At 34.1% G+C, this 11,860-nt stretch overlaps 2 protein-coding genes across 2 annotated transcripts; one reads left to right on the top strand and one right to left on the bottom strand.

The window, feature by feature from the left end:
* Positions 1-1,984: 1,984 nt before the first annotated feature.
* LOC107487729 (beta-1,4-xylosyltransferase IRX14-like) lies at positions 1,985-5,714 on the top strand. Its single transcript, XM_016108425.3, is given in 4 exon segments — positions 1,985-2,588; positions 2,590-3,015; positions 3,308-3,856; positions 5,087-5,714. Coding segments are annotated over 4 exon segments (1,458 nt in total). The 5' UTR covers positions 1,985-2,355; the 3' UTR covers positions 5,337-5,714.
* A 2,498-nt stretch (positions 5,715-8,212) lies between these two features.
* Positions 8,213-8,993, bottom strand: LOC107487730 (SKP1-like protein 1A). The gene has a single exon (XM_016108426.3). It carries the CDS (start codon positions 8,904-8,906, stop codon positions 8,439-8,441), a length of 468 nt encoding a protein of 155 aa, XP_015963912.1. The 5' UTR covers positions 8,907-8,993; the 3' UTR covers positions 8,213-8,438.
* Positions 8,994-11,860: the final 2,867 nt, after the last annotated feature.

Here is an 11,860-nt window from a genome sequence, read left to right as displayed (position 1 = left end):
AGAACACTGCCGACAAGAAAAAAAACAAAGAGGCTATGAACTAATATTCATTGAAAAAAAAAAAAAGACCTAAGCTCTTGATACCATGATAGAAACAAGAGACTGAGAGAATGATGTGAAAAGTGTATTATTGAGTTGTGTGTCAGGTACAATATACAAGGGGTATTTATAGGTGCTAAATGAATCAAAATAATAAAGACATAGAATCCTACAATTAATGTACAGAGATGCTATATAAATATAGACGATACTAATTGATCTAAATTGATTCTAATGATTCTCTAACAGTTTTTATTTAGTCTTTAAATTTTGTGAACATGATTCATGTTAATCCATAGAATAATTTTTAATGTACAAAGAACATTATCGTAAACAATTGGAAGTCATACTAAATTTTGACACTCAAATAATTCAAAAATAATATCGTAAATAGTGTTTATTAAAATTTTACCTAATAAAATAAGTGATACAATGCCGTTTTGAGCTATTTAAATACCAAAACTAAAACTGAATTATTTTACAAATTTTAACGCGACATTTAATTGTCTATAACAACACTCTATTAACGTTTATACTAAAAATCGTCTTAGGAACTAATATATAGTACGTTTATAAATTTTAGAGATTAAATAAAGATAATTAAAATTTTAAAAATTAAATTAAGACTCATATATAAATTTAGAAACCAAATTAAATATTAACTCTATGTAAACCCATGTGTTATGGCATAAGTAACGGTGGAATGTAGTAATCAAGTAAGGCAACAGTCTCCACCTAATTAAAAAAACAAGACATGAAACGAAGCACGCCCAACTCATTTCTATTAAGAATTTGATTAATTAAGAATAATTCCCTTTGTTCGCAAGTATGGGTAGCTGGGACCAAAGACCTTGACAGATGGCAACCTACCAACCGTATTTTGCTCTGTTTTGAATTTTGAATGGCAGATCACACGTCGTTGCATGTTAATGTAATATCATATAGTTTAATAAAAAATATATATACATAAAAGAGTTAAAGTTTTTGTGCTTTCGCAAACTTGTCCTTAGCATTTCGTAATGATAAGTTGGAGGAATTTCAAAGTATACATAGCTAGCCACATTCTAAAGGAACCCTTTATATATGGTTCATTTACATTCTTGTTTGGATGCATTGAGTTTGTAACTGAAGCAATGTAACCCACCGAACCCAATCACTCTACCTAATAATAATCATATGCCAGGGGTTGGTATCATTAAATTTATTTACTTAATTTTTATTTTACTTTCGTTTTTGCCGTAACATGGCTAAAATAAAAATCACCTGCTACTGTTTATTATTTGCAGCAAATAATTGACTCTATGGGCAGAATTTGTTGCTGGTGAGTGGTGATGCACGAGTTAAACCTGCCACAGAGATATAAGACATTACTGATTTTCTGTCACTCTCATCCATAATTTGACACACCGTTGCAAAAAGCCCAGTATAGGAACCGTAGATGAAAATTTTACAATTGTGGGGCTTGGAAAAAAAAGTCATGATTGAAGTTGAGGGTGGATTTTATAGGGAAACAGGTTTGATTTGAACAAGGTCAAATATTGGCAATTATTCACATCCTAGAAGTAAAACGTTACCCGTATATATTATTGTAATTGGCAACACATACCAGTACCGATATAGAAAGAAATTGAAAACAATAAGAGACACGACTTAATTTTTTCAATCTAAAGTAATTAACCGCTATAGTTTTCAATGATTTTAACACACCTTTTTCTCCGACGACTTATTAGGCTGAATATATATACAGATAACTTCAAAAAAGGTAAAAAAAAAAAAAATTCTAATTACTGTGTGACTTAATATGTCACTCTCAGTCTACTAACAAGACTGGATTACCAAATTGCTAATCTAAATATTACTGTATCCAATAGAACGTGTCCACGCGTACACGTGGCTAGCTAGCCCCAGCATAACAGTAATACAAATACTACTAGCAATTACCAACAAGGTCGAAGAATGAGTCTACCTTTCTTCATTTTTTTCATTTTACATTTCAATAATTGTGGAAGCGGAAAGTGGTTAGAGTGATTAATCATTTTTAATTTTGAAAAAAGAGAAGAAGTTATCCGTAAATCGAAAGAAATGAAGGAGGATTGAATGAGAGAGGAAGGAGCAAGCAGCAACCTAAAGCAAAAGCCACCACCACCACCATCTCCAACCTGCTCCTCCATCCCCTTCAAAAACCAAATCCCCAACCTCAATAACTCATTAGCCACCAACAACAACCTTCTATCACTTCAATCCTCCCTTTGATTTGAATCCGCGTGACTTTCACAGTGTGTGTGCCACACGCGCGCGCTTACATATACACACAGAATGAAGCTCTCGGCGTTGCAGCAGAGCTACCTCAACCGCCGGAGCAACAGCTTCAGAGGATCCGCGCAGCTCGATTCCGCTGCTGATGGCTCAGTAAAGTCGCCGGCGGCGGTCTTCTGGCTCGTACTCCACGGCGTATGCTGCCTTATCAGCCTCGTCCTTGGCTTCCGCTTCTCCCGTCTCGTCTTCTTCTTTATCTTCTCCACTTCCGCCCGCCGACAGCGTCCCTGGGAACATGACGGCGGTCGTGGCGAGCTCCACCAGCAGGGTGGTGGTCGGGCGGCACGGGATCCGAATCCGGCCGTGGCCGCATCCGGATCCCGTGGAAGTAATGAAGGCTCACCAGATACTTGAGCGGGTCCAGAGGGAGCAGAGGGCGCTGTTCGGCGTGAAGAACCCTAGGACGGTGATCGCGGTCACCCCGACCTACGCCAGAACCTTCCAGAAGCTTCACCTGACCGGCGTTATGCACTCTCTGATGCTGGTGCCGTACGATCTGGTTTGGATCGTGGTGGAGGCTGGTGGCGTCACCAACGAAACTGCTTCCATCATTGCTAAATCGGGACTCAGAACTATCCACGTTGGGTTTAGGCAAACAATGCCGAATTCTTGGGAGGGAAGACACAAATTGGAGTCTCGTATGCGTCTTCATGCTTTGGGGTGCGTGAATTCTGAGCTCTTTATTCTTTTTTGGTTTTTCATTGATCGAAATTCCAGTTGCTTTCTGTTATTCTTTTTTTTTAAACTAAAATGACTCCCCCTAGTATTCTCCTTTTGTTATTATGGAAACTTGATTATGGATTAATGATGAAACGTTACTATTTTTTCCACTTCTTTGTATTGTGTGGTGCCTAATACAGTGGAAAACGGTATAATTATTGGCGATTTTATTTTATGGCGTGATTCCTTAATGGAATGTTTTGATTGATTTTGTTGCCATGTGACCAAACAGGATTGTGAGGGAACAGAAGCTGGATGGCGTGGTGATGTTTGCTGATGATAGTAATATGCATAGTATGGAGCTATTTGATGAAATCCAAAATGTGAAGTGGATTGGTGCTGTTTCGGTTGGGATACTTCTTCATTCTACTGACTCTTCAGCTACGATTCAAAGAGAGGGCGAGGAGGAATCCACCCCAATGCCCGTGCAAGGTCCTGCTTGTAATGCTACCAATAAGTTAGTTGGGTGGCACACCTTCAATTCATTGCGATATGCAGGAAGAAGTGCAGTTTATATTGATGACCGAGCACCTGTACTGCCCAGGAAGCTAGAGTGGTCTGGATTTGTGTTGAATTCCAGATTGGTATGGAAGGATGTTGATGACAAGCCAGAGTGGGTTAAGGATCTTGATGAGTTGGACGGGGCTGGAGAGGAGGTAGAGAGTCCATTGTCCTTGCTCAAGACCACTTCCATGGTAGAACCACTTGGGAATTGTGGCCGCCAAGTTTTGCTCTGGTGGTTGCGGGTTGAAGCTCGCTCAGACAGCAAATTCCCTGCTCAGTAAGTCCTCTTCTCTTTGACTTAGAAACTTCGTTTTTTCTCTCAAGTTTGATGCTATCCATGGGATAATCTTATTAGGAATATAGATGTATACTTAAATTGGCCATTGGTATCATTCAATGTAGACTTATTTTCTAGGATATTCATAGTTTCCCCACGTAAGTAGTGCTTTTGAAGCAATAGATAAGATGATCCTGGTCAGATCGAGTCAAGGAAAGCCCACCAAGTAGTGCTTTTGAAGCAATAGATAAGATGATCCTGGTCAGATCGAGTCAAGGAAAGCCCACTGGGTAAATCAAACTGTTGCTAAACTGGGGCAGAATTTTTTCAGAAACCATATAATATTGTCTATGTTAAAACATCTAGGAATACTATTGTGCTGACTTGTAGAGAGTCTCATGCAAAGCTGAATCTGAGAAAGTCACTGTATACAAAAGATTCTTCCCCTTTATATTTGGCTGACCTGAAACAACCAAAATGGTCAAAGGGAAAGGAGAATTTATAGTACAAGGAAACAATAGTCTCTGATTGTTTTCCTGATTAAAATTAATTGGACAACATCACTCCGAACTTTTTCTCCAAGAATTGGTGATTTTAATTTAGACTACATGTCAAGTCAGTTTCTGCATTTAGATGGATTTGCTAGAAGAAAGGCTAAGTATTATCAAATGGGACATCCTCTGTTTTTTTGTTGGAATTTTCGGTTATGTCTAATGGCTATAAACTTCAACCAGATTATCTAGTCAATTATTAATAGTTTTTTCATGATGCTTGGATTAGGATCTTGCATCATTACATAATATTTTTCTACATTCAAGAAGATGCCCAAGATTATGTTTGGTCAATCACTCATTCTACCATCAATCTAATCTCTAAGCCTTACCTTCTATTTAGGACATCCTGTGCAACAAGTAGGTGGTGCATACTTTTCACACTTTTCACACCCACCATGTTTTTCCCTTTACTTCTTTTTCTTCATTAAGTCAACTTTTGCTGACTGCTATGTTTCTTGCTCCGTAATATGCTCTTCCCTTGGATACTGAAGTATTAGTCAAATAAGTGGTATTTCTGTTTGTACTTCCTAAAGTTTCGTCTGAAAGTCAATTTAGTTTATTTTGGGGGTCCATCTCACCCCAATTTTTGTGCTTGTACTATTGTTAGGTAAAAACTTTAAGCATGCTAAGATTGGTCCTATTGGCTGATCATATGTGGTAACTCTATTTGATGCAGATGGATAATTGACCCTCCTCTGGACATCACTGTCCCCTCGAAGCGAACTCCATGGCCAGATGCCCCTCCTGAGCTCCCATCTAATGAGAAAATGTCAGATGGCGCTCAAACACAAGACCAGCAGATAAACAAGCATTCTACAAAAACGAAAACACCAAGAACAAGGCGCAGTAGAACTAAGAGAAGGCACGACACCAAAGTGATAGGTGTGCAAGCATCTACGCTTTCTGTTTCTGAACAACAAAACTGATATGTTAATAAGAGTACATTTGAGGAATTTTCTGGCCTGTGGATAAAGAAGAGAAGAGAATAGAATGCTGGTCTTTCAGAAACAAGAATGAAACTGAATTCAACCAAACGGAGAAGCCAATGTCCTATAATGGACAATGGATACATACATCGGCCTTGTAACTTTTATGGTGGACCAGCATCTGTGCATTCCGGTCTGATTTCACCCAATTTTTTTTCTTTCAAAGTGATTTTTTCTTTTCTTTTTTGTTTCCTTATTTTTGTTGAGGGTGCTATATATTCCGTTCGCATGAATTAGTTTTGCAGCAGTTGCTGTCTTGCAGGAAGCCTGTATTCAAATTTTATTCCATGTTAATACATATTCTTCTCAATAGGATTATACACTTTGTCTTCTATAGTTTTTCTTTCTTTTTTTCTCCCAACAATAAAGTCCACTCCTGATTAGAGGGGCACATGATCCAACTAAACAGAATATCACGCAAACCCTATGAGTCCAACATATATTAGGAAGAAGTCTTTAATTTTAAACGTTTATTTAAAAAAATATTTGTGTATATTCAAATTGTGTAAGATGATATAATATACAAGAATATTTATAGTATTGTGTTTGGTGAGTTGAAACTAAGATGATATAATATACTAAAATTTAGTATTGTGTTTGGTGAGTTGAAACTAAAATTTTAATCCCTTCACCTTCAATACTTCTAGAAAGTAGAAACGCAAGTGATTGAAAATTTTTGGATAAAAACTGAAATTTTAATAATATTTTTTTAAGTATTGTCATTTAACTTTTCAAAATTTAAATTTATCTCTTAATTTTCATATGTATCTTAGACTAAATATAATACAACATAACTCAGTTTCAGTTTCTCTTCCAATCACAGCCTAAGAGAATCAAAATAATAAAAATATAATATACTATAACAAATATTTAGATATACTAAATAATTTTAATAAATATTAATTAATCCTAATATATTTTAACAATAACTACTGCTATTTATTTGGGTTGAAAGGGGTCCCATACGAGCTGCACAATCAGTTCAAGTCAATTACATAAACCATGTTAAGAAAAAAAACCTGTTTAGTTTATCTCCTTTCACACCATAGTTTGATTTGAAATGCCTTCATTTTTATGATTCACAACTGAGTCTTCATCCAATCATCACAAAGTAAAGGAAGCATTGAAAGTCACTATTAAAAAGAAAATGGTAGCTGTGTTCAACAAAGATCTCTTGAGCTGGTACCTAATCACCCTGAAGCTCAAAGAAACCTTAGAATCTGGAATTCCAGCTTCTCCTAATGAAGGTACTCAGCAGAGTCTGAATGGGTGATCTCTATGAATGAAAAACTAGAACAGCCTAATCAAGACGATGCAGCGAGTTCATGGGCCAAACTATCAATAAACAGAATATCACGCAAACCCTATGAGTCCAACATATATTAAGAAGAAGTTTTTAATTTTAAACGTTTATTTAAAAAATTCTATCAATTATATGTATGAGTTTGATCCTTAATTTGCACTTTGTTTATATATATTTCCATTTGCTCATTTCAACTTAATCTGTTAGTAAAGCCAAAATAAATGTAAATTTCACCCAAGCCACTAAAAGTGATTTATTGATGTGTGTTTTGAGTAGCCGGTCAACTTAACCTTATGATATGCAAGCCATTTTCATCCCAATAAAATAGAGTTCTAACCGTTTTTCATCAAGAAAACTATTGTTCAGCTCTACCTGATTTTCCAAGTAATCCCAACCTTCTCTTCTCCCTGAGCTAGCTCCAAATCCTCTCAATGCTTAACTAGCTAGTTATCGATCTTTCCTCTTGATATGGCTGCTGTAATGGTGACATCCACCATGTTTTTCCTTTTGTTCACTCTCTCGTTGGCTTTTGACCAATTGCATTGGCGAAGTGATGACCAAGCCATGGCTATCTACGAGGAGTGGCTGATCAAGCACCGAAAAACACATAATGGGTTGGGAGGAAAAATGAAAAATTTAAAATTTTCAAGGATAACTTGAAATTCATTGATGAGCATAATGATCAAAACCACACCTACAAACTAGCCTTAAACATTATTAGCTTTTGTCTTATCTTTAAAATTATACTATTAAAATATTCACACAAAAATATTGTTTAATTAATAATGTTTTTAACTATGAAAAATATTAGGCCAACATTTTTATTAATATTAAGTTATTAACCAACATTTTAGATCAACATCTTACTTATTGTTTTAAGGTGTACTTGAAACGGACTGTTTTAAGATGGCTTCACGTCTATTTTTAAACTATTAAACCACTATTCCATCTTAATCCCAATAAGTTTAGTATATGTTTGGATGCTATTATTTTGTTAAAAAATTTTATTTTTTAATGTGTTTGACAAATTTTTAGTAGTAAAAGTAAAAGCACTAATAAAATAAAAAAATCTTTTTTGAGAAGCTGTAATTTACATTTTTTTAAAAGATCTTTTTTCTTAAAAAAAAGATATTTTTCATGTAATAAATAAACAAAAAAGTACTTTTATATTGTTATACCCAAACATAATTGATAGATAAAAAAACCTTTTTAGATGAGATATCCAAACATAAAATTACTTTTACTTCTTTACAAGATCTTTTAAAAAAGATAACTCAAAAAAAGATTTTTTATAAAAGCGTATTAAATAACTCTTCCATCTTATGTCTCACGGTCCATAAATTCAGTCTAACAGAATACACAAATTTAATTATAATTTTAATTTTTTATCTTATCTTATCTTTATTTATATTTATTTTTATTTTTTATAGACCGATGTTCTATATATACCTAATTTTTTACTTTCATAAATCAATAATCAATAAATTTTTCTCGGCAAAGAATTGAACATTAAAACATGGTACCCAAAAACAAATCATTCCTCCGCCATAATCAAATACTTACAATTTCAAGATCCAAATAAGAGAAAGTCTTGTCACCAAGTCACCAACATTGACATAACAAAAATAGGGAAAACAAGATAAACCATCAAAGTAAAACTAACAACTATAACATAAATGGAACCACAGGGCACCAATCTCAGAAGCTAAGCATGCAGCAGGAGAAGCAGCAGATCATCATCATTCAAACGCCCACTGGTTTTCGCGGCGGACCTCCTCCTCCTCCTCCGGCGTGAAGTCGTTCTTGATATTGAACGTCTTGCGAATCTCCTCCGGAGTCTTGCCCTTGATCATGTCTGCCACTGTCTGGCAAGTAAGGTCCAAGAGGCTCTTGATGTTCAAGTAGTTTGCAGCCAGAATGAGATCGAAGAGCGTGGCCTGATCGACCTTAACGAATTCAACATCCCACATCTTGAGATCCTCCTCAGACGGCTTCTCCTCGGAAGCAGCAGCATCGACGTGCTTCTTGCAATACTCAATCACCTTCGCAAGGATCTTGCTGGTGACGTTTGGAAGAGGAATTCCACTGTCAGCGCAATCGTCTTCGATCATGTGCTTGATCGTCTGCGATTCGAGAGCCACTGCCTCGTCAACCTCAAACGCCTCGCCATCGGAACTTTTCAAAATGATCTTCTTCGTTGACGCCATTTATTATCGATTGAAGAAGAAAAGAGAGATTCTTTGCTGAATTAGATATACACGAAGAAGAAAGAAGGCTAAAATCCTAACCCTAATTTCGTTGTTCTTTTTTCTCCTTTCTTTTTTCTTCTAATTGAAGAGAGAATGAAAAAATTTTATTAATTGTTGATTAATTGAAAATTGTAAACTATGAAGGTAAAATTAAATATATATAAAACATTGGTTTATAAAAGATAAAAGTAAATAAAGATAAGATAAAGATTAAAATTATAATTAAATTTGTGTATTCTGTTGGGCTGAATTTATGGATCGTGAGTAGGGTGACAAACGAGCTTAAATTCGCCGGGTCGGCTTGCGTAACCCGCCTGAAAGGACGGGTCGGGCTGGAAAATCAGGATCGCCAAATAGCAAAAATCTGTCTAACCCGCACAGTTTAAACTGCGGGCTTTGGCGGGCTGGGGTGGGCTTCCCCACCGAGCTAAGGTTTTTTTAGTGGGGGGTATTTTTGTAATTTTCTTTTGTCAAAACCTAATTTATAAGAGTATGAAGATAAAAATTGAATGTTTTGGATTATGTTTATGTTACTTTGGACACAATATTTATAATTATATTTTGGATTATGTTTATTTTGCTTTGAAGAAAATATTTATACTTATGTTTTGGATGAAAACTTGGTTTATAATTATATTTATTAGATATTTATAATTATAAAGATTTTAATATTTGTGAATATAAAAAATATAATTTTTTATGCCATTAGAAATTATAAATTTATTAATATGGTTGTGAAATTATATATATTAGTCAGTAGTTAATAGTAAAAAAAAGAGGAGCTTTGGCGGGCTTAGCCCGCCAGCCCGCAGTTAGGTGGGGCGGGGTGGAATTCTAGAACCGCTTCACTAGGCGGGGTGGGACGAGCTTCTGGCGGGGCAGGCCAGGCCGGAGCGGATTTTCCCGCTTGCCACCAGCCCGTGAGACGTCTTTATTGTTGTCATGGGATAAGATGTCAAGAACACTAAACTTATTCAGATTATAATACTCAAATTAGCTGGAGTTAAAGTAGAATGAGAAATACTAAGTTGAATAGAATGAGAAATACTCGAAATCATTTCGAATAAGTGTTCTGATGTTTATAGAGTAAAATGATGATTGGTCATTAGTAAATGTGATCTTTTCTAAAGATAGTAGATGGTTATTCTCTGTATTGTGTGAAAGTCAACTTACACTGAGGTGGTTATTCCTCTAAGGGTGAATAGAGGAAGTTGTTGTTTGCTCCTCAAGTCAGGTTGGATCCAGTCCTGACATCCGAACTCTTTAGCTATGAGTGTTTATAGATTGGATCATATCAAAATTTCGTGGTATTTATCTGTACTTTAATAGAATTAGAATGCAAATATCACATATATATTTGAAAATCTGATCTGCACATCAGTATCAGATAATAAATAAATAAATAATATATTTTATTTTAATTAATAATTATTATTTATATATATACTGTATTATTTTATTTTTATTATTTAAAAAAATTAATTTATTAATATTTTAGGAGTAAAGAAGATTAAAATAATAAATAAAAATTTTTTATAGTGAAAACTAAGTTTTATTCTTTTTATTAGTATAAATCAATTCTGAATATAAAAAATGTGGATAATAGATATGATATGATAAATTTAGTATGTATTAAATCGAAATTTTAATCGTATCCAATTCACAAACATTTCTAATTTTATTCCAACAGCAGTTATAAATCCACTTTTATGCCTTAATTTTAGTCATTTTAGATCATAGTATAAACACTTTTATACTATTAGGATTAGATTTTAGAGTCTAAAATTTATAATTTAATACTAAAAAAATAATAAATTTTATTGATCATTTAGTATTACTCTTTTACTATACATGTACTAATGATGGCCTTCATTAAAAGATTGTTGTTAGCTAATAAATTTTTTCATACTAATTAAAATAATATTTTACTCTTTATTTTATTACACGGGTGTTGGACCGTAAGCTTTTTTGGGCCTTTTATAAGTTTTCAGACAGGAAGTTGTATTTTCTCAGCAATGACAACAGTAAAAGCAATAAGAAAAGTCGTCACCGGTGAGCTTGTTTCTCTGTCAGAGCTATAACTTGTGAATTGCGACAGATCTCACAATGGTTGCAATGAGGGCCTTATGGTTATGGACAAAGCCTGTACTTTCATCATCCAAAATGGTGGCATCCACACAGAGGATTACTACCCGTACAAAGGCCTTAGGGCCCAATGTGGTCCTATAACTAAGCGTTGATTGAATCTCTAGTTACGTGATTAACATTAACTAATGGTAATCAATTTGAGTTGGTCGAGTGGCCAGCTCATTTATTTGTTTAAGTAAGTGTCGGGAGTTCGAACTCCGCCTTGTGTATGTAATAACTTATTAATCAGCGGTAGACCCTTAAATAGAGTTTAAATTCGCGATGAATTAGTCTTTAACCTGTCAAGTTGGGAAATACTATTTAAGTAAAAAAAAACATTAACTAATGTTGGACGGATCCAGAAAGTTTAGTATAGAGGGGCCGAATTTTAGATAATTTTTTTTCATTCTATAAAAATAATTAACATATAGTTATTAGAGTTAGTTTTTAAAAGATTTATTATTATATATTTTTTTCACAATTTTGTTTTTAATATGATAATTACATAAAGAAAATATAATAATATCAATAGTACATTATAAAATTATAAAATACCAATAATTTATAGCGCGTTTAGTTAAAAATTATCACATATCTTATTAATTAAAATTAATTCTTTCAAAATTTTAAAAAATTTGAAAATAAATTATAAATTATAAATTATTTAAAAGACACAGTACCCTTATAGAATACAAGATATAAGATATCTTTAAAAAAATTTATTTTAGCAACGTAGTTTTAGAAGAAAAATGAGTATTTTTTACAAAAAAATAATATCTAAAATA

The sequence above is a fragment of the Arachis duranensis genome, chromosome 5, assembly GCF_000817695.3.
Source record: "Arachis duranensis cultivar V14167 chromosome 5, aradu.V14167.gnm2.J7QH, whole genome shotgun sequence".
NCBI classification, from domain to species: domain Eukaryota; kingdom Viridiplantae; phylum Streptophyta; class Magnoliopsida; order Fabales; family Fabaceae; genus Arachis; species Arachis duranensis.
This window is presented reverse-complemented; position numbering and strand designations above follow the sequence as displayed.

Coding starts and splice junctions, on each gene's coding strand:
- LOC107487730 (XM_016108426.3), bottom strand. CDS start 8,906: ATGGCGTCAACGAAGAAGATCATTTTGAAAAGTTCCGATGGCGAGGCG.